The sequence below is a fragment of the Suillus clintonianus genome (genome assembly GCF_016758775.1).
Source record: "Suillus clintonianus strain FC179 chromosome Unknown DEU56scaffold_5, whole genome shotgun sequence".
NCBI lineage: Eukaryota > Fungi > Basidiomycota > Agaricomycetes > Boletales > Suillaceae > Suillus > Suillus clintonianus.
This window is the reverse complement of record NW_024539229.1, coordinates 580,768-600,354: the sequence shown is the minus strand read 5'-3', so window position 1 is coordinate 600,354 and position 19,587 is coordinate 580,768. Positions and strand designations below refer to the sequence as shown.

The following is a 19,587-nucleotide window of genomic DNA, read 5'->3' as shown; positions in this document are numbered from 1 at the left end:
TGATGGCCCGTCTCGATACTCGGTCCTGGTCTGTCTCCTCCTAGGTAGCCTGGATCTGAACCAACTTTCGGTATGACATACTGGATCAAGGCTTGAATATAGCGTTAGTATCATATTTTCTTATTCCAACAGCGCGATGTCTTCCCTCTTCATTTCCCTCTGCCCATACCCGTGGCACGATCACCGGCGGCACTGTCCGTTGTGATATTAGTATTTCGGCCTTCCTAGAGTAAGTTATTTCATTTTTAAGGGGTTCTTCTCGTTCACCGGTGAGCCCCTTTGAAATACCAGACTCGAGTTTCATTGTAAAGCTTATTTCATGGTTTACGAGGAAGTTTTTTTGGTCTTCTTGATCCCCGCAAGCGCCACTAGACTTGTATTGGTCGAGTTTCATCTGTCTGTGGAGAATGTCCAAGGTGTCACTTGGCTGTCAACGATCCCTCCGATCTTTATATCTCCTAGCTTGATCATACGCACAAGAGTTTAAAACACGAGAACAAAGTCAGTTCCAGATGCAGCGGATCATCTGGAAACAACTGTCCGAAATAATAAAAAATGGACATTCAGAGGATTGAACTCTGGACCTTATACATGCAGGAATGCAAAGCATACGCGCTACCACTGCGCTAAATGCCCATGAATAAGGGTTGCGGGCCGTGCGGGAATGGCCGAAGGCCGCTTTTGTTAAAGATCCCAAACAACCAAACGTTTTATGTCCAACGCTGCACAATGTTGAGCTCACAGGAGACTACTGCTTATCAAAAAATAGACTGCACAAGAGTCAACGTTTCAGAATTACAACCACAGAAGGCTGGCATGGAGATTCATATCATAAGGCGCGAACTGACAACGATCACGAACTACTCAGCCGTCAAACGTTGCTACGGGTATCAAATACATCGTCAAAAACGCAAGTCGACTAAAGCTATATAACAAAATCGCCAATAAAGATGCAACATCACATGGTCCTTTCGAAGTGAACGTTCAATAAACTAAGTCACCCGGTAATCCGCCGCCGCATGCAGAAACAAAAACACGGGATGAACAGAGGGCTAGCTGGGAACAGAATGTCTCGGCTGGGATCTATAATGTCTTTGTAGTCCGCAAAGGGTATGAGTCCGAACGAGAAGGCCATTTAGCATGTGGGGATCGTGATGTTTTTCAGGTTTTTGCTATCAATATATATTAGCACCTCAGCAGTGGAACGTGGAGTGAGTAAATTTACTTGGAGTCGAACAAGCCCCAAAATCCCTATCGAGCGAGGGTGAGATCACAATGATGACGAAACCAATCAAATCTGAACGTTACCTCTACACCACCAAATGTTGTGGCCTTCAAGGGAAAAGTCAGTCCCCGCTCCTGGACATTGCAAATGCAGGCTTACCTTCCATGGCTCGTCACAAAACTATCGTCGCACATCGCAGTGAGTAAAATTTAAAGCACACTGGGAGATCGAAGACGCACCTCGAAGAAGAAGTATCCAGTTCCGTTTTTGGTAGCTATTAACGCAATGTTGAGCTATCATTATCCCTGCTCCATGTGAGAAGAAGCGCATACCTTGACATGCGAAAGTATCTATGAATATCTGCAAGTGTGATGTAAGTAATCATTCTATAACGGAGGGTGATAAAAGCGGCGGGATCAAAAATAAATCGCACCTGCAAGTTAGCTACCGAAGCGAGCGAAGGCCCATCATTCGGGCTATAGTTCAATTCAGAAGTGCCCTATAGAATGGTTAGATGAGTCGGGGATGAAAAATAAAGCGAACAGACAGTTGGCCAGCCAGTCTCGGCAATGAACATCGTCGGTTTGTTCGTAAGATTTTGAGCCAGATCGACATTGTAGGTCTGGAAGAAGTCGGCCGTCCAGTTGGCAGCGTAATCAATTGTTTGATTGGCGAACCATGGGTGGACGTTCGACATCTGCAAAACATAAGTAGGTGCCAAAAACACACAGAGGGATACCAACCCCATAGTCGACGGAAGAGAGAACTTCGTTGTTGAAATAACTCCCAGCATCTGCATTACCGACGGTGATATTGCTAAGACCCAACGAAGCCAGCATTGAACGAGTATCAGTGATCCAGGGTATCAGCATCGCCGCGGCTGTGACAAAAATGATTGGAAATTCGTTTCAGCAGTCAATAAAACCAAGAACTCGCCTGCCTGTCCTGCAGAGCCATTAGGATCTGTCTGCCCTTGCTGTGTGATGTAACTGAGAGTAGTTTAGTCAACAGTTTTTGCCTCAGAAATGGAAGAGAGCTAACTCAAGAATGAATTCATTGCCGACTGTAACACCGAGAACATTGGCTCCACCGTATTGCTGAAGAGCGGTCTGAATCTCGCCTCTCTGACGTTCGTACGCGGCCCCGTTGTCGTCGACAGCGGGGTAGTTGCCGAGGTAGACCTTCATGTTAACCTTGGTAGCCTGAATGGCGGCAAGCTGGAAAGAAGTGTAGATAGGCACATCAAATATAGTACGCATAATAACTTACGACGAGAGAGGATTGATTGCAATCAGCGCCATAGAGACGGATTCTCTGGCGGTTAGAGAATGAGTGCGAGGCATATAAAACACCGTCAAACCACCTACCGTTGTGAGCTGAGACAATAGCTATAGATGGTGTAAGAGAGGATACGCCCAGAAACCTTTCAAAAGACAAACCTGGATATCCTCGATGACCTCCGCTGCGGTACGTTAGACATATTTCAACCAAAAAGACGCGGTTTAACACACTTAGATTGTTACCACAGTCGGGCAGCTGCGAGCCCAGTGGTGTATACGCGATTCCATAGAACGACTGCTGCAAAGCAGTGTTTTTCGGGAAGTTGCTAGGATCGTTGGGGTTCGTTCCCGCTGGGGCGGCACTCGAACTGGAGCTGGAGCTGGAACTGTTGTTCGAGCTCTTTTTCGACAGCGTGACGCCAAGTGCGATACCAGCAGCAACCAGTACGACGAGGGTGATTACCGAGCCAATGACCTTTTCAGCGGGACGTTGTTGAGTGGGCTGGCGTCATATAGATCAAAAGTGAAACTCACGATCCATCTTGAGCGTTTGCTAGATCGCTGCGATGGCTCCAGCCAGTCACTGTTGCGGGTTGCCTCAATGTTCTGGTAGTTTGTTTGTGGGACGGGCATGTAGGGCACGGCTGAGATGGGCTGGCCTGGAAGGGGATGTGTTGGATTGCTGAGCGTTGGCTCTGATAGATCGTGCGACGAGTCGAAGGGCGAATGAGCGTGTGTGGCCTGCGCAGCAGAAATTTAGTTCAAAGAAAAGTGAATGGTAGGCGCAAGGGAGAAAAGACTGGTACTGAGAATTTGGGTGGAGCGGAGATAATTGAACCAGCAGAAACTCCAAGCGAACTCGGTTTCAGACTGGCTACACATTATATATATATAATTCCAACACAACAATATTTGGAGTGGTAACGGGTTCTTACTACGGGTGCACCTGATGATGGGTCTTGACTATAGCTCGCCGGGTTGTCCCTGTAGGGTGATATCTGTTGCATCGAGCTCGAGTACCCGCCTCGTTGCGCCATTTTTGCAAGTCAGAGCAGATTCGAACAGAAGAGAGGAACGTTTGAGCCGGAACTTGAACAGTTCGTGACAACTAAATCTTTCCCTGGCTTTGTGCCTCGTGAGGACCACCAGCACTGCGTGTTGACTATTCTAGTTCACCCCCCGTCGCAATCAAGCCTGGGCGTGACCAGTGCTAATTCTGGTGTAAATCTTTCCTTAGTCATATTTAACCAAAATTAGATGCTGCGGAATTGACGTCAAGCCCTGGCCGAGCCTTGACTGTAACACGAAACACTTGTCCTGGTTGTTATCTTCCGAGTAAATACTACAACAGTCCTGATAGGTACATATAAAACCCGAATGTCATTGTCCAGACCGGCGAAAAGGAAACACAAAATGAGCTATTGGAAACAAATCAGGAACTCAGCGCAATAAGATAGCCCGCCACCAGGTATATCAATATCACAAACTTCCAGATGACTCCACTTCAAACTTCACCCATCCTACCCACCTGCGTGACCCAGAGCAGGGGTGGTTAGTTGTCGCGGCTGAGCTGACGTTCGTTTCTGTTTTCTGAGTACCCTAGCACGGTGTCTCTCGTCGTCCGTGCTTGATCCTCGACTGGAGGGCAGCGTCCGACTTCGGCTCACTCCTGCTGCTGTAGGACCTGAAACTTGGCTTACGGGGCGTGATGTGGGCGTCTCCAAGACAGGCGACAATTGTCCACCATCAACATTTTCTGTTCTGTCAAGCGAATCTGAAGGGAAAATATGTGGCACGATCACAAGGGGTGCCCTCGGACTTCAGCGATGGTCCATTTGATGTGCGGCCCCCAGGAATGACCCACCAGTGTGTTCCAGCGTTGTGCGACGCCGTTGAATGCGCCGTCTATCACGGCCGACAAGCTTCCAGCCTCCACCAACAGACGCGTGTTCGTCATCTGAACTAGGCACCATGACAAGATCCGAGTCTTCCTCACTCGGCACCTGTGTGTGCGCGTGATGGGGCCGTGGATGGGGCTTCCACGAGGAGCTCGGCTCTGATTGTGGTGGCGGTGGTATGTCGAGTAAGAACCAATCCTGTTGCGCAATGAGGAATTCTAGAACACGTTGGCTCAGCGCGTGCTCTCCGGGGGACATTTCATGGTTAGGATGGGATATAAGGCCGGGCCGAAAAATCACCGCAAGATCTGGGCGGGATAAGGATGAGGATAAAGTCAAAATCGGAGTGGGCGTGGCGTACTTGTAGCTGTCATAAGATTCTTATCTGATTTTCGTGCAAATACTGATAATAGATCCAATACGTAGAGAAGAAGGTATTGATTTGCGCGGGGCATACGTTGGATTAGACGCTTGTACGTTGCAATCACTTCATCATGGTTGAATGGCTTTTTTCCTGCACGGGCTTGAGTTCAGCTTGAGCTTCAAGCTTTCGGAACCCCTTACCCAAAACGTCCCGGAACTAATTGAGCAGAAATCAGCCTCCATCAACAAAGAAAATAGCATACACTCACATCGTGATACATATCGTGTGGTATTACGGGTTCCTAAGTGGAGATAAGTATGCACAGCATGAAGCATGATGCGCCACTGACAGGCATCTGAGTTAAATATCTACGAAAGACACTTGCGACATCATGTGTTGTAAAGTGTTCATTCTTCCAGTCCAAAGATTTCCCGTACTGATGAAGAAAATAGTGTATCAATTGGACTTCGTAGTTCTACATAGGAGCGATCTGTACGCACTCGTGGCGGTGTCTCGAAAGCGGCTTGTAGATCTCGCATGCGCTTAGTAGAACCGTTGACGCGAAACGTCCCCTCTATCTCTGTAGCTGGTAGACGCAAAAGGTTCAGTTTAATGTTCGCATCATTTTGCAATGACTTACCATTTTCTTTGAGATACAGGCCACTATGAGGGGTCAAGGTAAACAGTCAGCGGGTCAAGACGGCGTAGGGCAGCTCCACTCACCATTTCGCCACTACGACGGGGATATACCCCCAGACGTACAACTCGCCGTTTGCATTGGCAGTCGAAATCTGCACGCTTGCATATCTCAAGCTCTCTTTGAGTGGTTTCTGAAAAACTGGGTGTTCCTCCTGATCTACAGCTGGACGATAGATTGGAAATTAAACGTCATGGGTCGGATGTCAGCGGCATAGGACAGACCTTTACTGGGGTCGGAATCCTTTTTACGATTCTGGGCATGTGTAAATTGGGTCCACCACTTGAGGAGGCCGGCTTTCGTTGGCGGGGGGCTGTCTGAAGGCATGGTGGAAGCTTGAGGAGTGTTGTGCCTAGGCTCAGGGATAGGGAGGGTATTGCTCCTGCGGGATTGTTGGGTTCTTGAGAGGAAACCGAGGGGGAAGATGCGCCGAAAGGTGGCCAGCACGGACCAAGACGAGTAGGGTGCTTTATTAAAGCTAGCAGTACTTTGGAGGGCAGTGGAATATTAGTAGTGGACAAGGATCGTGACCCGCAATGCTTCTTCGGCGCACAGCCACACACAGCACTAAAATGCAAGCGCACGGCCTACGCCTGATAGGTTCAAGAGCTCGGAGCCTTGGCCAGATTATCATATTGAAAGATCGCACCACTGAAGTGGACTACTAGCTAGTATGACGAGACTATGGAGAAAAAGAAGTCGATTTACACCGCAGCAATTATTAACTATGCAATGCTTTCTCGGAACTTGAACTCTGGTCCGGAGCAAGCCCAGATAAGAATTCCCTGGTCTGGATCGTTCACCGTGATTCGGTGCACTAGATGCAGCTACTCTGACACCGTAAAATCCTTCGACAAGTCTAGAGTAGTTGAAGCGGGGGCAATAGATGATCTTGATCAAGCTGGACAGAACGACTCAATCGATTCTTCATATGCGCCTGTCACTCCTCCTCACTGAGCGCTTACTAGGACTGTGAGCCTATGTAGGCAAGTACTAGTACGTGTAGGTACATAGCTTTCGAAGAAGAGACGTAGAAGTCAAGAATCCGATATCCGGTCCTGGCGGCAACTGCCGACCGAATCTTACTATGTGGAGCAATTTGTAATTTGTCCACTCCGGCGGGACCCATGCCCTTATACACATTCACAAGTTGTGGCAGGTTCACCTTCCGCCAGCATGAAACAAGATCGTCTGCAGGAGCTTTAATTATAAGTGCCCTTCCTCGGTCATGACTCCGGGCTTCGGCTACCATGAAACCACTCGGTAATAACTCGAATTCACATGCAGTGCGATTCAATTTGTATCCGAATCCGGAGGCGTGAGCTACCAGGGCCCGCCTTCAAATATGATTCCGGCTTCCCCTCATCTTCGATACTTTCTACCCCGCATAAATCATGATCCATACAGACACGTTCGCAAAGCTGCTCGGTCTTTTGGATGCCCTTCAGGCTCGTACTGCCACCCCAATTAGACTTTCTCTTGGTGCAGCAGCAAGCGTCGTGGCGCTAACCATCGTCCTGAGGTACCTCACAGCAAAAAAATCGAAGCTCATAACAGACTACGCGAAAGTAGCAAGGAAAGTACATGACGACGGAGTCGAGTTTGATGAGTGGGACTTCATCATTGTTGGAGGAGGTATGATACATTCAATGTTCCATAGCACCATTTCTAATGCCCCGAACCTATCTAGGCACAGCGGGTTGTGTTCTGGCATCACGACTCTCCGAAAACCCAAATCTCCGAGTTCTACTCATTGAGGCTGGTGGAAGGTTAGCGTCTTGGAGGGTTTTGTTTGCTTCGGAGATGCTGAAGTTATTTATAGCTCTAAAGATATCATTCCAAGCAAGACACCTGCTGCGTTCTCGAAACTAATGCGCAGTCCATGGGACTACAATCTTTATACCGCGCCCCAGCAGCATGCAGGCAACAAGAAAAAGTATTGGCCTCGCGGTACGTCGTTTTCATTGACTCCCAGTTGTTATGCTGATCACCGTGCATTCAGCTAAATTCCTCGGAGGATGTGAGTAGTCGTTCTCCCGGTGAAGCAATATTTTGATGTCCCTCAGGTTCTGCTATGAATGCCATGATGTGAGTCATAATGCATCTTCCGGTGCACTGTCTTACCCCTACTGTCTCAGTGCACAATACGGCTCACCGTCCGATTTTGACGAATGGGCGGAAATTGCTGGCGACGAGTCCTGGTCATGGAACAACTTCAGCAAGCATGTCATTTATTCATCGTTACTCCCCTTCCGATAACTCTGTTGTTCAGGTATATTCGAAAATTCGAGAGATACATCCCAGACCCTCGCTTCCCACATGTTGATCCACTCCTCCGCGGTGCCAATGGGCCTGTCGAGATTGGATATAGCGCCCACATCTGGACAGGCAGCAAACTTTTTATCGAGGCGTGCATGAACGCCGGCATCCCTTTCTCGCCAGATTTCTGCACGACTAAAGGAACAAAGGGGACAAATAAGGCGAGTCCTTCTTTGCAAGTTCTGCAAACCTGAAGTTTCAAAGTCGCTAACGCCGCTCGTTAATATGGCACAGATCAGTGAGTCCATTGGTGGCTGTCAGGATCAACATTTGGTGAACAATTGATACACAGTGACGTATATCGACAGCAAGAGCACTCGCGTAACTACCGAGTCTGCATACCTCACTGATGAGGTCCTTGCTCGTCCGAATTTGAAAGTCGTCACCCACGCCCGTGTCTCCAAGGTTCTCTTTGACACCTCCAGTGGCACTCCACGTGCAACTGGTGTCGAGTTTGCCAGCAAATCTCATGTGGGTAAAGTCGGACCCAAGTTCCGTGCACGGGCGAGCAAGGAAGTCATCGTTTCGTGCGTGACTTTTTGAGTTATCTTAATCGATTATTTACCTTTTCTTAGCGGTGGCACCATATACTCTCCGCAGATCTTGATGCTTTCTGGCATTGGTCCAGCTGATCAGCTTTTGCGTCACAATATCCCGATCGTGCTCGACGCCCCCAGCGTCGGTGCCAACCTCGTGGATCACCCATCAGTCAATCTCCGGTTTAGGGACAAAACTGGAACCACGTTCCACCATTTTACGCCTCATAGTTTGGGCAGCCTGGGCTTGTTCATGCGCGACCTTCTGCGATACCAACTGTGGGGCACTGGCCCATTCGCTTCTAACGTTGGTCAAGTCTTCCTTGCGCTCACATCACCGGTACTAAATAGTACTATAGGTCGGCGAGTCTGTAGCATTCTTCCGATCAGATGATCAGGTGCTCTTCCCGCCCGCGGAGTACAACAATGACATCGAGGATGCCAGTTCAGGTCCAGACGCACCTGACCTGGAGATCATCATGTGTGCTGGCGCAGTGCACTCACACAGTATACCCCTCAGCCACAAACTCCAGGCATATCAAATGATCATTGTCTTGTTACGGTGAGCAATCAATGTTCCTACTTCGAACCCGACCGAGACGTCTTTGTACTGCCAGTCCCACAAGCAAAGGATCACTCCTTCTCAACTCTGCCGATCCTTGGGAGGACCCAATCATGGACCCTAGGTAGGGCAACCCGTTTGCTTCAAACTCGCCCTTGGCTTATTATGGCCTAGCTACCTCGGGACAAAACATGATGTTGATGTACTCGTTCGAGGCCTCCGCGCTGCCCTCAAAATCGCATACACAGCGCCCATGACCTTTGTCACTGATGTGCACGCCTCGGACCCTGAACTTGATCACCACTTCTCTCGTCTCAGTGACGCAGAGCTGGCTGATGTTGTTCGAGACCGCGTAGAGACGGTATATCATCCGATAGGGACGTGTTCCATGGGTCCTGGCGGCGTCGTGGACTCGGACTTGCGCGTTAAAGGCACTCTGGGTCTCCGTGTGTGTGATGCAAGTGTTTTCCCCAAGCTGGTCTCAGGACACCCGGTAGGTGGTCGGAACACTGAAAGTTAATCGCGAAAGCTGACAAAGATACAGGCTGGTGCAGTTATTGCGACAGCTGAGAAGTTGGCGGATATTATCAAGGCTCAATACGCATAAATCGTAGGTTCCTCGTTTGTATATAGTAGTGCGTTTTTGTGATGGTGAGCTGGCAATTGTTTATGTGGGCATGCCGCTGGTTTTCAGGCCCCTTACTATGTATTGTACATACTGTGAACTTGTATCTTATACCGGTCTGACGATTAAAGGGATTGTTGTGCACTCTCTTGGACTACAGTGAATGGCCAAACCTCACCAGCATCTTGGCCTTCTCCGCTACTTTTCGCAACAACTCCGAGCACCTTGTACTGCTCACCCATCCCAAGGGGATCAATGAGCCTGTTCGCGCCATCTTCGATCGCCTTTTTCCTCTCTGGAGAGGAAGCCGAACGCACAAGAGCGTCGGCCCGGATTTCTATGCCCATGCGCGTGAGGAAGTCACGCTGGGAGATGGGACCATGTGTCGAGACTACACATCTTCAATAATCATGTAGCAAAGCACCATCATGAAACGCACCAAGGTCAGCCATAGACTCTTTCAGCAATGCAAAATCGACATTCGCCGTGACGTCACATTCTCCGGGACGGCAGAAGATATCAACGATTTCATGCTGTTTGAAGGCCTGTGAATGGTTATTGGTCAGAATTCTGTACCTGAGTCTGAATTCATACCCGCAAGGAATCGCTAAAGGCTTTGTCTGCACCATAGTCGACGACAAGCGCACATCCTTTGCCTTTGGTGTCGATGAGTTTCCCTATACCCCGTGCTTGGTTCATGGACGCTCTGGATACCTCTATACGCGTCCCAACGGGGAGCGAATAGAACCGAGGAGAAGCAAGTCCGAGGAGGGTCGATGATGCTGTTGGATTTGGAGAGAGAACACGCGTCCAACGCGAAGATGTAGGATGCAATTGTGGGGGAGAGTCTGACTCCGAAGAGGGCATGGCGTATTTGATGCTTGGATCACTTGAGGGGGCAATTAGCACGTCGTTCCAACCTTGTTGAGTTCTCTATAAATTCCGTTAGTAAAGCAAATGTTCGTTTCTTCGGACAGAACTCACCTCGATGACGTTCACGGGAAGGGCGTCGAAAAACTCATGAGCTACTAGCATGGTGAAGACGTCTTCCTCGTGCTCAATTTCTTCGATTGCATCATGCCACATTATCTCGAATTTACCCTCCTGAGAAGCCTTGCGAAGCTTGCTTTCCTGCAATGCACGCATAGTCGCACTGCTCTCGACCAAGTGAATGCTCTTTAATTGTCCGAGTGCTGCAGGAAGCTGTTTCAAAACCTGGAATAAACGCGGTGAGAAACAAACAACCGCCCGTACACTATCACCCACCCGAAGTATGTCGTCCATCAATGTCCCCCTGCCAGGTCCAAGTTCTACCACTCGGAAGGGTCCTTTAACATTCGTATCCATCCACTGCCTTAACACCCATAGCGCAACAAGCTATTCGTAGCGAATTTCGCGTTTTCAAGATGTGAAACACATGAAGACGCGAATCTCACCTCGCCAAACATTTGGCTAATCTCAGGACTGGTGATAAAATCACCTTGGGTGCCAAAGACAGCATGTTCTGGCTTCATGTAGTACCCATATGTGGGGTGCCCAAGACTGAGTTGCATGAACGTCGAGAATGATATAGGACCTGTTGCCTTCTCTTTATGAGACCCAAACTTGAGAAGCTGCATGGTCGGGGACCTTACCTTGACACTATCCAGCATTAGTTTCTCGACGTCGGTCAGAGAACCGAAGGAGTCTCCAGACATCATGCGAGCACGCAGAATAGTTCTTGCATGGAGTGCATGACGACAATTTGGCTGCCTGAGCCACGAAGAGAGTCCATTTGAACCATACCTTGCAGCAAATTTGAGCATCTATGTTTAGGTCTTGAAGTTCGCGAGCTACTTACTGTAGCAAATTAGGGTTCCAAAAGCGGAACCTAATACTGCAAGTCATGCCAGACCATACCAGATTGATTTGAATCAACCGCGGGCCGGTACGGTTGAGCAGATCATCTTAAGCTTGTAGACCACGAGTGCCCCAGTGATTTATTCCTGCAAATATTCTTGAGTCAGAAGTCCATCAAGCCGCTTGGATCCGAGGGAATCGAAAGCGCGAGGTCCAAGCGGAACCGGACTCGGAGATTGATTACGATTATTGACTCGTACTTTGTCGCATTACGAAATTTTCGAAGCACATATCTTGACATCGTCACAAGTACTTACATAAATACACACTATCTATCTCAACGATCCTCCACGATCCTCCATACTCCTTCCCACTCTTTTCTGTACTACTTCAATCTCTCAAGGACTAGCTGTAGATCATCGATCACCCTTCAAACCTTCAACAATCAATCATGGCTACTCGTGGGTGTCTTTACTGATGCGCAATCTTATGCGTCCCATAAACATACATCACAGGCATCCAATTCGAAAACAGCAGCGAAATCGGCGTGTTCTCAAAATTAACAAACAGCTACTGCCTGGCTGCAATACAAGGCAGCGCAAATTTCTACTCGGCCTTTGAGGCTGAGCTTGGCGAAGTCATTCCCATCGTGCATTCCACGATCGGCGGTACCCGTATCGTTGGGAGATTGACCGCAGGTCTGTCATATCATTTGCTCATAATTTATGCAAAATCCTCATTTTCATCATTTCTAGGAAATAGACATGGTCTCCTCGTCCCTTCAACAACGACTGATCAAGAACTGCAACATCTGCGCAACTCCCTTCCTGATGCTGTGGCCATCCAACGAGTCGAAGAACGTCTATCTGCACTCGGCAACGTAATCGCTTGCAATGACTACGTTGCCCTTGTCCACCCTGACGTTGATCGCGAGACCGAGGAAATCATTGCTGATGTCCTCAAGGTTGAGGTCTTCAGGCAGACCGTCGCAGACAATGTCCTTGTGGGGAGCTATTGTGCGCTATCAAACCAGGGTGGACTAGTTCACCCAAAGACGAGTGTTCAGGACCAAGATGAACTGAGCAGTCTTCTACAAATTCCCCTCGTGGTGCGTATTCCTAGGAGGCCCGGTGCAGGTATATTGTAACTCGTAACTGAGTTTCCTCTGGTAATTTCTTAGGCTGGTACTGTAAACCGAGGCTCAGACGTTATTGGCGGAGGTCTCGTCGTGAATGACTGGTGCGCGTTCACTGGGCTTGACACTACCGCCACGGAGATCAGTGTTATCGAAGCTGCATTCAGTGGGTCCACCGTTCTTGCCTTATTTTTTACCCTTTAAAAGTATTCTGCCATCACAGAACTTCAAGGCCAAAGTTCTTCAGCTGTCATTGGCGAGATGCGGGATTCTCTTATCGACAACTGGGCGTGATTGATGTTTCACTATCACGCATCCTGTTACCGTTACACACTATACCTTCACATCTACTACCTTCATCTACACTCGAAGCGCAACCTCGGTCAGTCTGCAACATGAATTCTGTATCTTTACGCTCGAAAGTCGTTGGCAATGGAAAAGTTGAGAGAGGAATTGATACTGGCACATCGGTTTCAACATTTTGCCTCTTGCAAATCAAAAGCACATCTAGAACTCCGCATTATCTCTCGAATGTAATTCGAATTCACTGGCGACAAAAGGTCATAAAATATTAGTTTCCCCGCCGTGTGGAGAATAGTTGTTATCTAACCGCCGGTAACCTTTTGAATTGCCACTATAACGCAAGGTTTAACATGCGGTTTGTGGCTATGTTACGTGACAGTCGCGTGACAAACGTCTGCACCGACGAGCGCTTCAGGGCTTGTACCAATACTAGTGTGAACATCCCTCATGTCATCCGCCCCTCCTCAAAGGCAACCTGAAGATGGCCATACGTTCGCCCGAGTGATACAGGTGCGTGTGATAATATAACTACCATTCTGCATCGGCTCAGGTTAGTTGTCTCCTGTCTTGACAGTTCATGATCAATAAGGCTGCCAGCGGGTCAATCAAGGAGCTCGACGGACTATGCAACATTGCACAACATTGGAAACCAGAGCAACTTCTCATACTACTCCCAGTCTTCTATCACCACCTTGATCCTGCTCGCATCCCCGATGTGGTCACTTCGAGGGATGTGAGGAGTATTATGCTTGCAAGGTACTCCCTTAAAGGAGTGCTGGTCACGCTGAATCGTGTCAATTACCCAAAGGAATTGACGCAGGCGCTACAGACCATCGCTGACAACCTTATATCCAATTGGCATCGCTGTCATCTCTGGGTCAATTTCTTTTATCGTCACTTCTTCGCCTCCAGCAACCCCGCCCGCCTTCCGGGTCTTCTCATAACTAGATCAGAAGCGCTGAAGCTCGTTGTTAACATGCTGATGCGGATGGGCTTAATCGGCGACTCACAAACACCACAGTCACTGATCAATACACCATCTCTACACCCCATCATCTCGCAGCTGTGGCGCATGGCCGTCACCTCAAAGGACAATGACTTTCTCACCGAGGCTGATAAGGTAATGGGCAGCAAGGAGCAAGGAGCATTCCAGGAACACATGTCATACGTGGTGCAGACATGCCTGGATGTTGACCATCCTTCTTTTACGACCACCCTTATTCATGTCGCAGGAGGCATTAGAGCCATGGCTTCTATTGTCTTCAAGTATATCAGAAATATCCGCTGTCTGTATAGGAAGAAGGTCGTTTCTGGACAAAGCATCGACGATACCACTTCATGCGATTCTGTTTTCGGGGTGCCTCGTTGGCAAATAATGCTCATTAATTGCTTTGGGAATTGTGCAAACCTACTATTCGTTACCAGTCAACAGCATAGCGCCTTGCGAGAGGCCTACATCGATCGCAACCTCGTGGCCGTCATTATCTACACCCTTCGTGATCTATGTCAACTCTCTTTAACCCTGAAGCACGATGACTTTGCCAAACATATCAAGAAGGCATTTGAGGATGCTTTAGGTTACATTGCACTACTCATGGGAGGCCCTGTGGATGACCTTGTGGCCGTTATATGTCAGGCCCTTCGGGCGCGATTTCTCCCTACCGTCCTTCAAGCTCATACCTGTATTCCCGGCGCGAATACGGCGGAATGCCTTAATGCATTGTTGATTACTGCCCTTCGTTCATACCTCACGTTCGACAAGGTCTTGCGGATCGCAGGGAGCGAGCTAGACGCTGATGAGAAGTCGCTAGATGCGATTGCTCAGCGCGATACAGACCTACTCCAGGCTTGGAATCTGTTCAAAAAAGACGTCCGAGGCTTCTTGGACCTTAGGAGCCAGATACCCGCGGCATCGATATTCTTCGATCGTCAGTGTGCTGCTGTGCATGTAAGTGAACCACATTATTTCTCCCTCTGGAGACTGTTGCTAATCAAGCCCTGATTCTGCAGAACAGTGATGAATGGCATCCGCAGTGGGATCTATTCCAGTGTGCCAGGTGCACCGTTGCGAGATATTGTTCTAGACAATGCCAGAGCATGGATTGGGATCAGGGCCATCGTTTGGCGTGCAAGTACCTCAAAGCTGCCATCGGCGCGTCTCCCTACGTGCTCTGACACATTCTGCATATTGACCCGCATTCACAGGCCCGAATGCTTCACGATATATCAGGAGAAGCCTGTTCCTTTTGGCCAAGATCGAAGATGCTGAAATTCAGTCCCACCAAGAGTTCATATCTCAATTGTCGGTGACCGCTCAGGCAGAGCACCCGGAATTCCAGGATCTCCTTGTTCTCGAGATCGATCCCGTCGCAGAGGGACCCTCAGATAAATTCAAATTCAAGCCGGTATCAAACTATCTTCATATCTTCCCGGACGCATCGGAACGTCCATGGCAAGTGGCTGGCAGGTGGCGCCAATCTACAGGACTGTATAGCCTTTGCCTGCCGCCTGTGATGCGTATTCACGAGGGATTTGAGATAACGGATAAGCCGAATTTGCTCTTTAGCCCATCCACGGCGCTCAGGATGGCGTTTAAAGAGCACGGATTAGACGCTTGTGTCAACGATGGTGCCTCGAGCGTCTATTATTCTGGGAATTCCTTGTGATCGTGCTGCGGTTGATCTGCTGCCGTTCTGTTGTATAGTATAATATGCCTCCGGAATTTGTCTGTTGTCATCTTGAGATCTAACTGTACTATTGGAGCTTTCGTTTCGCCTTGATTGTATACCAAATTGCACCGTAGCTATAAAGATACGTTAGCATATGATATGGAAGGAAATATTTATTATCGTCGTGAGGACGAGTGACGCCATGATGGAGAACGAGACGATTGATGAGATTTCATGTATCGATTAAGGATGCATCCTTCCCCATATTGACACTTGCCTGAAGCTCGCTATTAATGAATCTTGCGGACTTACTTTCGTTTACCATGCGCAACAGGCAGCGAGACAGACATAAAGTACCAGCCAATGAAGAGGGCTCCTGTTCTGGATGTGCTCGAATTATCTTGGAACGTGGAGGCGTTTATATCGGCGTACATTAAATTGAAATAAGACCATCATTGCGTGACAACGAGTAAAGGAGGGGCGATGGAAGGAAAATAAATTTACGAGCTGAACTAGTGTGCCACGACTGGTGTCATCGCGCCAGTGCAAGCCTCATAATGAAGTACATATCAAGGACTTGCTGACATGAAATGAGGACCAGACGTGAACGGACAAGGATTTTCCGGCCCGCCGAAGCATAATTCGTAGATCAGGGACCCCCGGGGACAGACTGAAAGAACAGGAAAAATTAGAAATAAAATACTTCTGGGTGTATTTTGATAGCGGCACCACACATACAACATCTAGGGACCTAGGAATGCAGTGTGCATTTCACAAGTCATTCGAGAAATGTTACCGCGCCAACCTGCAGGACAGCATAGCCTTCGTCTGCATGCAGCCTGTGATAGCCTGTGATGCACATCCATGATTGACAGGGGTACGAGACCCCATTGCCGGCGCTGATGATGGCGTTGATAAAAAGATCATGAAAGCGATGTTTGTGTCAACGACAACAACGTTAAGCGTTGTTTGGTGACATGCTGACTCCTGACGTAGATGTGCCGTCATTCTTTTATGATAGTTGGTTGATATGCCTCCTAAACCCAATGACAGTAGGTACTCGCACCCGAGATCCTGGCGCCGCGTAATTTCCTAATATTGGAGCTGTCTTGTTGCCGTTGACCAAATCGAACTCTAGATAGAAATACACAAGTACTTAGCGTAGGGTATGAAATATGAAATACATGTCATCTATGTGATGGTATCAGCACTATGAGACAGGTGGGACAAGGCGGCCTGAAGAACCTTCCCAGCCAATGACAGATGCAGCCCGTTGATATCAACCTATCAGGTCCAGAGGAATCTTTGGTATTGATCATGCGCCAACACCAAGCGCTGTTGCCCATGACCGTCCACCTACCTCACTCAGCACCCTCTCTACCTCAGTCTGTTCTAAGTTGAGAATGACCTTGCGGTCCCGGGGGGGCTTGCGGACGGCATTCACACCATCCTCGACGATCATAGCGCGGGAGGCAACCAGGGAATCTAGAACAAGTCCCAGTTCCTCGGGCGTGGGCTTCCGAGACGGATCTCCTTCCGAAGTCAGGACCTCAACATATACGATATGCTGGTTTTCAATCTTACGTACTATCAATCGAGTATTCCACAGAAATAATAATAATAAAACATACCTCGCCCCATTTGATCTCCTCAACACCCTCCCGCTTTATACATCTCAGCAGGGATGCGAGCATGATTCGCTCATGTAAGCTGCAGTCCCGGAGGTATGCTGCGGTTGGGCTGTTCTGTAGGACTTTGATGACCTCCTTTACGTCCTCCGTGCGAGCAGCGCGCCGCTTGGGATGCACGAGTTCTACCGCTCGTCTATATCTGAGATCAATTGTATTATCGCCGCGGAACAAGCCCTACACATACCGGCAAATATCAAGCACCCGGCGTGCATCTCCGCTGATCGATGAAACCTTCATTGCAGCAAACTTGACGCCGTCGGCGTTCATCACGTCCGGCGGCTCTTCGAGGCCCTCTTTGGCGTCTTTGAGACGTGCATGTACAATCTTCTCGAGCTGCTGTGTCGTGTATGGCTGGAAGTTGATTCGGATCATGCCTTTGCAGCGCACAAATGAGCACGAGACGGGCGAGATGCTCAGTTTAATGGCACGTACCAAGCCGACTGCGTACGCGTCCGGTCATCACCCGCTCTGGAAGGTCCATGGTATTTGCGACAGCAATCACGACAAGCTTTGAGCCTGCGATCGTGGGCCAGTTGAAGAAGTTGTACACCACGTCCTGCTTAGCCGTAACAAGCTGATCAAGCTCGTCCATAAGAACAACACTAGGCACGCAACTCAGCTACGTATGACCGACTGGTTGAGGAGACTACTGCTTACCACGCGTGCCCTGCGGGACCCGCCCGTGCGCCTGCGGAGAAGTGTTTGGTAAGCTGCTTGAGCGATTCCTTGGCGCTGGCCTTGAGGTGGCCATCGCTCGCTACATCGTGCCCCGATACGGTCTCCCAAAGTAGGTTATATGCGGCAGATGGCTCGGGGATCCTGAGTCCGTTGATTTCAACGTATGTGAAAGGATTCGTTTCCTACCCAATAAGATCCATAAGGGAGATTAATCGAGTGAGAGAGAACAAACATTATTCTCAGCCATTCGTTTGAGCTCACGAATAATGGCATGAACTGTTGCAGTCTTGCCTGTTCCTGGTACTCCAGAAATATCTGAAAATCGCAGTTAAATGAGTGAAAAAGAATGGAAGAGAATTTACGCACAAACGCAACCTCCGCTTCCTTCCTCCAGAAGTTCTTCTACAGTTCTCAGAACGCGGCTGTATTCCTCCTCACGGCACGGGAGAACATCGGGACGCGCGGCGACATGGAGGACGTGCATGGCGCGAAGCCACGAATCTGGAGGAAGGTTTTGCAGTTGATTATAGTGCTCCTGCGTGAGATTCGGAGGGGGAACACGGACAGCTGGTGCTTTTCGACTTCGCTTTCGTAATGCCGCTTTGGAATGCGGAGTGGGCGCTGCGAGTTTCGGTCCACGTTTCTTGCTGGGTGTTGACTTGGGTGTGGTTATGGTGCGTTTGCGCTTGCGAGACGGTGTCTTGGGGACTTCATCGATAGGTGCGCTGAGAGGCGTCTCGCTGTCGGAGGCATCATCAATAACAGAGGGGATGAGGTGGTCATCGGGCTCTGAGGGAGGTTCATCGTTCTCATAGTCACGATCGCGAACGGAATCGTCGCCGCTTTCTTCGGCAATGTCTTGAAGTTTTGTTCGCTTCTTCGTACGCTGTCTTGACGGCGTGGTCTCTACAGCAACGTGCCAGCAAGTGCCATTGGCAAGGTCTTCATTAGAGCTTGCCAGAGCTTGTTGCTTGTGAATTGCCCAGTGGAAATCATAGTAAATGTTGCTACGGGACTCAATTGCAAGACGACAATAGAAATTCGTTTTCTCTTCTGGAGTAGCGGTGATCCAGTTGCTTCGTTTGCGCGCTGTGGGTGCGGTATTTGGAACTTCGGAGATGGTACAGTGCGATAGTATACATGAAGGCGGAAGAATAGCTTGTGAAGCGAGAGTGAAATACACTTCGTTCTGGTGGTAGGAATGAGCGGACGACAATCAACAGATGTGCCACTGACCTCGAAGTGTTCCCTCTTTGCCCTTATGCGAGGCAGTTCCGATGGATGTTGGAACCAGTGAACTCTAACCATCATCTGTGAGTTGTCGTCCTCCCAGTCATCCCCGCCTTGAAACTCCCACATGGAGGCGATGACTCCAACGCTCGGGTGTTTTGTAGACTGAGTTTTGACGAGCACGGTGTCTCCGACTTCAAATGTCTCAGTCTGGACAGCTGACCTGCGTGCACTCAGTCCCTTCCGTGAAGCTGGCGCGGTATTCTTTGTGCGCTTAAACGACTTGCGAAAAGCAGTCTGCATTCCTGGCTCTGGTTGCCATCCCTCATCCTCTTGAAGAACCTGGTAATCTTCGTATACAGTGGGACGGATGTAACACGGAGGGTCTGTCCAAATTACAGATTTGTCTACAAAGGCGTCAGTCTTCACGGGAGTTACAAGCGGTTGAAAGCGCTTTGAACGTCGAGAAGGCGTCACTGGTGTCGATTCCATTTTGCAGGAGAGAAAGTGTTGTCACAAACGCGTGACAGACGCGT

The 19,587-nt window shown here is 49.1% G+C and overlaps 7 protein-coding genes and 1 non-coding gene across 8 annotated transcripts; 3 read left to right on the top strand and 5 right to left on the bottom strand.

Annotated features, from left to right (window-relative positions):
* Nucleotides 1-556: 556 nt before the first annotated feature.
* DEU56DRAFT_t31 lies at nucleotides 557-636 on the bottom strand. Its single transcript has one exon. It is a non-coding gene; the product is annotated as a tRNA-Ala (tRNA).
* Nucleotides 637-781: 145 nt separating this feature from the next.
* Nucleotides 782-3,359, bottom strand: DEU56DRAFT_772376 (glycoside hydrolase). The gene is made up of 16 exons (XM_041351522.1): nucleotides 3,040-3,359; nucleotides 2,737-2,980; nucleotides 2,665-2,687; nucleotides 2,593-2,613; nucleotides 2,495-2,539; nucleotides 2,267-2,442; nucleotides 2,162-2,214; nucleotides 1,969-2,105; nucleotides 1,773-1,922; nucleotides 1,659-1,724; nucleotides 1,558-1,585; nucleotides 1,465-1,499; nucleotides 1,385-1,405; nucleotides 1,309-1,332; nucleotides 1,226-1,251; nucleotides 782-1,172 (listed from the first exon to the last, which is right to left on the bottom strand). The coding sequence occupies exons 1-16, from the start codon at nucleotides 3,136-3,138 to the stop codon at nucleotides 1,136-1,138; spliced, it is 1,185 nt and encodes a 394-aa protein (XP_041214111.1). The 5' UTR covers nucleotides 3,139-3,359; the 3' UTR covers nucleotides 782-1,135.
* A 437-nt stretch (nucleotides 3,360-3,796) lies between these two features.
* DEU56DRAFT_772368 (Rho GTPase activation protein) lies at nucleotides 3,797-6,139 on the bottom strand. The gene is made up of 10 exons (XM_041351521.1): nucleotides 5,689-6,139; nucleotides 5,491-5,629; nucleotides 5,408-5,430; nucleotides 5,268-5,353; nucleotides 5,117-5,203; nucleotides 5,036-5,068; nucleotides 4,968-4,983; nucleotides 4,765-4,917; nucleotides 4,370-4,711; nucleotides 3,797-4,279 (listed from the first exon to the last, which is right to left on the bottom strand). The coding sequence occupies exons 1-10, from the start codon at nucleotides 5,789-5,791 to the stop codon at nucleotides 4,026-4,028; spliced, it is 1,236 nt and encodes a 411-aa protein (XP_041214110.1). The 5' UTR covers nucleotides 5,792-6,139; the 3' UTR covers nucleotides 3,797-4,025.
* Nucleotides 6,140-6,858: 719 nt separating this feature from the next.
* DEU56DRAFT_868537 (uncharacterized protein) lies at nucleotides 6,859-9,488 on the top strand (the record flags this gene model as incomplete). Its single annotated transcript, XM_041355498.1, has 14 exons — nucleotides 6,859-6,916; nucleotides 6,998-7,099; nucleotides 7,155-7,233; nucleotides 7,287-7,414; nucleotides 7,467-7,484; nucleotides 7,531-7,552; nucleotides 7,603-7,704; nucleotides 7,737-7,948; nucleotides 8,076-8,310; nucleotides 8,359-8,626; nucleotides 8,679-8,881; nucleotides 8,937-9,005; nucleotides 9,056-9,374; nucleotides 9,426-9,488. 14 exons carry the CDS (start codon nucleotides 6,859-6,861, stop codon nucleotides 9,486-9,488), a joined length of 1,878 nt encoding a protein of 625 aa, XP_041214109.1.
* A 28-nt stretch (nucleotides 9,489-9,516) lies between these two features.
* Nucleotides 9,517-11,634, bottom strand: DEU56DRAFT_433295 (S-adenosyl-L-methionine-dependent methyltransferase). The gene is made up of 8 exons (XM_041346203.1): nucleotides 11,347-11,634; nucleotides 11,141-11,291; nucleotides 10,943-11,089; nucleotides 10,773-10,883; nucleotides 10,491-10,721; nucleotides 10,101-10,439; nucleotides 9,946-10,051; nucleotides 9,517-9,897 (listed from the first exon to the last, which is right to left on the bottom strand). Exons 1-8 carry the CDS (start codon nucleotides 11,391-11,393, stop codon nucleotides 9,632-9,634), a joined length of 1,398 nt encoding a protein of 465 aa, XP_041214108.1. The 5' UTR covers nucleotides 11,394-11,634; the 3' UTR covers nucleotides 9,517-9,631.
* On the top strand, nucleotides 11,342-13,113 carry DEU56DRAFT_433282 (eukaryotic translation initiation factor 6). Its single transcript, XM_041346202.1, has 5 exons — nucleotides 11,342-11,806; nucleotides 11,861-12,043; nucleotides 12,101-12,453; nucleotides 12,526-12,646; nucleotides 12,704-13,113. The coding sequence occupies exons 1-5, from the start codon at nucleotides 11,797-11,799 to the stop codon at nucleotides 12,772-12,774; spliced, it is 738 nt and encodes a 245-aa protein (XP_041214107.1). The 5' UTR covers nucleotides 11,342-11,796; the 3' UTR covers nucleotides 12,775-13,113.
* Nucleotides 13,114-13,170: 57 nt separating this feature from the next.
* On the top strand, nucleotides 13,171-15,654 carry DEU56DRAFT_772344 (uncharacterized protein). Its single transcript, XM_041351520.1, has 4 exons — nucleotides 13,171-13,293; nucleotides 13,358-14,731; nucleotides 14,794-14,935; nucleotides 14,989-15,654. The coding sequence occupies exons 1-4, from the start codon at nucleotides 13,231-13,233 to the stop codon at nucleotides 15,447-15,449; spliced, it is 2,040 nt and encodes a 679-aa protein (XP_041214106.1). The 5' UTR covers nucleotides 13,171-13,230; the 3' UTR covers nucleotides 15,450-15,654.
* An 886-nt stretch (nucleotides 15,655-16,540) lies between these two features.
* On the bottom strand, nucleotides 16,541-19,566 carry DEU56DRAFT_772341 (P-loop containing nucleoside triphosphate hydrolase protein). The gene is made up of 9 exons (XM_041351519.1): nucleotides 19,058-19,566; nucleotides 18,188-19,010; nucleotides 18,054-18,136; nucleotides 17,801-18,003; nucleotides 17,576-17,745; nucleotides 17,328-17,517; nucleotides 17,084-17,276; nucleotides 16,698-17,031; nucleotides 16,541-16,643 (listed from the first exon to the last, which is right to left on the bottom strand). Exons 1-8 carry the CDS (start codon nucleotides 19,541-19,543, stop codon nucleotides 16,768-16,770), a joined length of 2,412 nt encoding a protein of 803 aa, XP_041214105.1. The 5' UTR covers nucleotides 19,544-19,566; the 3' UTR covers nucleotides 16,541-16,643; nucleotides 16,698-16,767.
* Nucleotides 19,567-19,587: the final 21 nt, after the last annotated feature.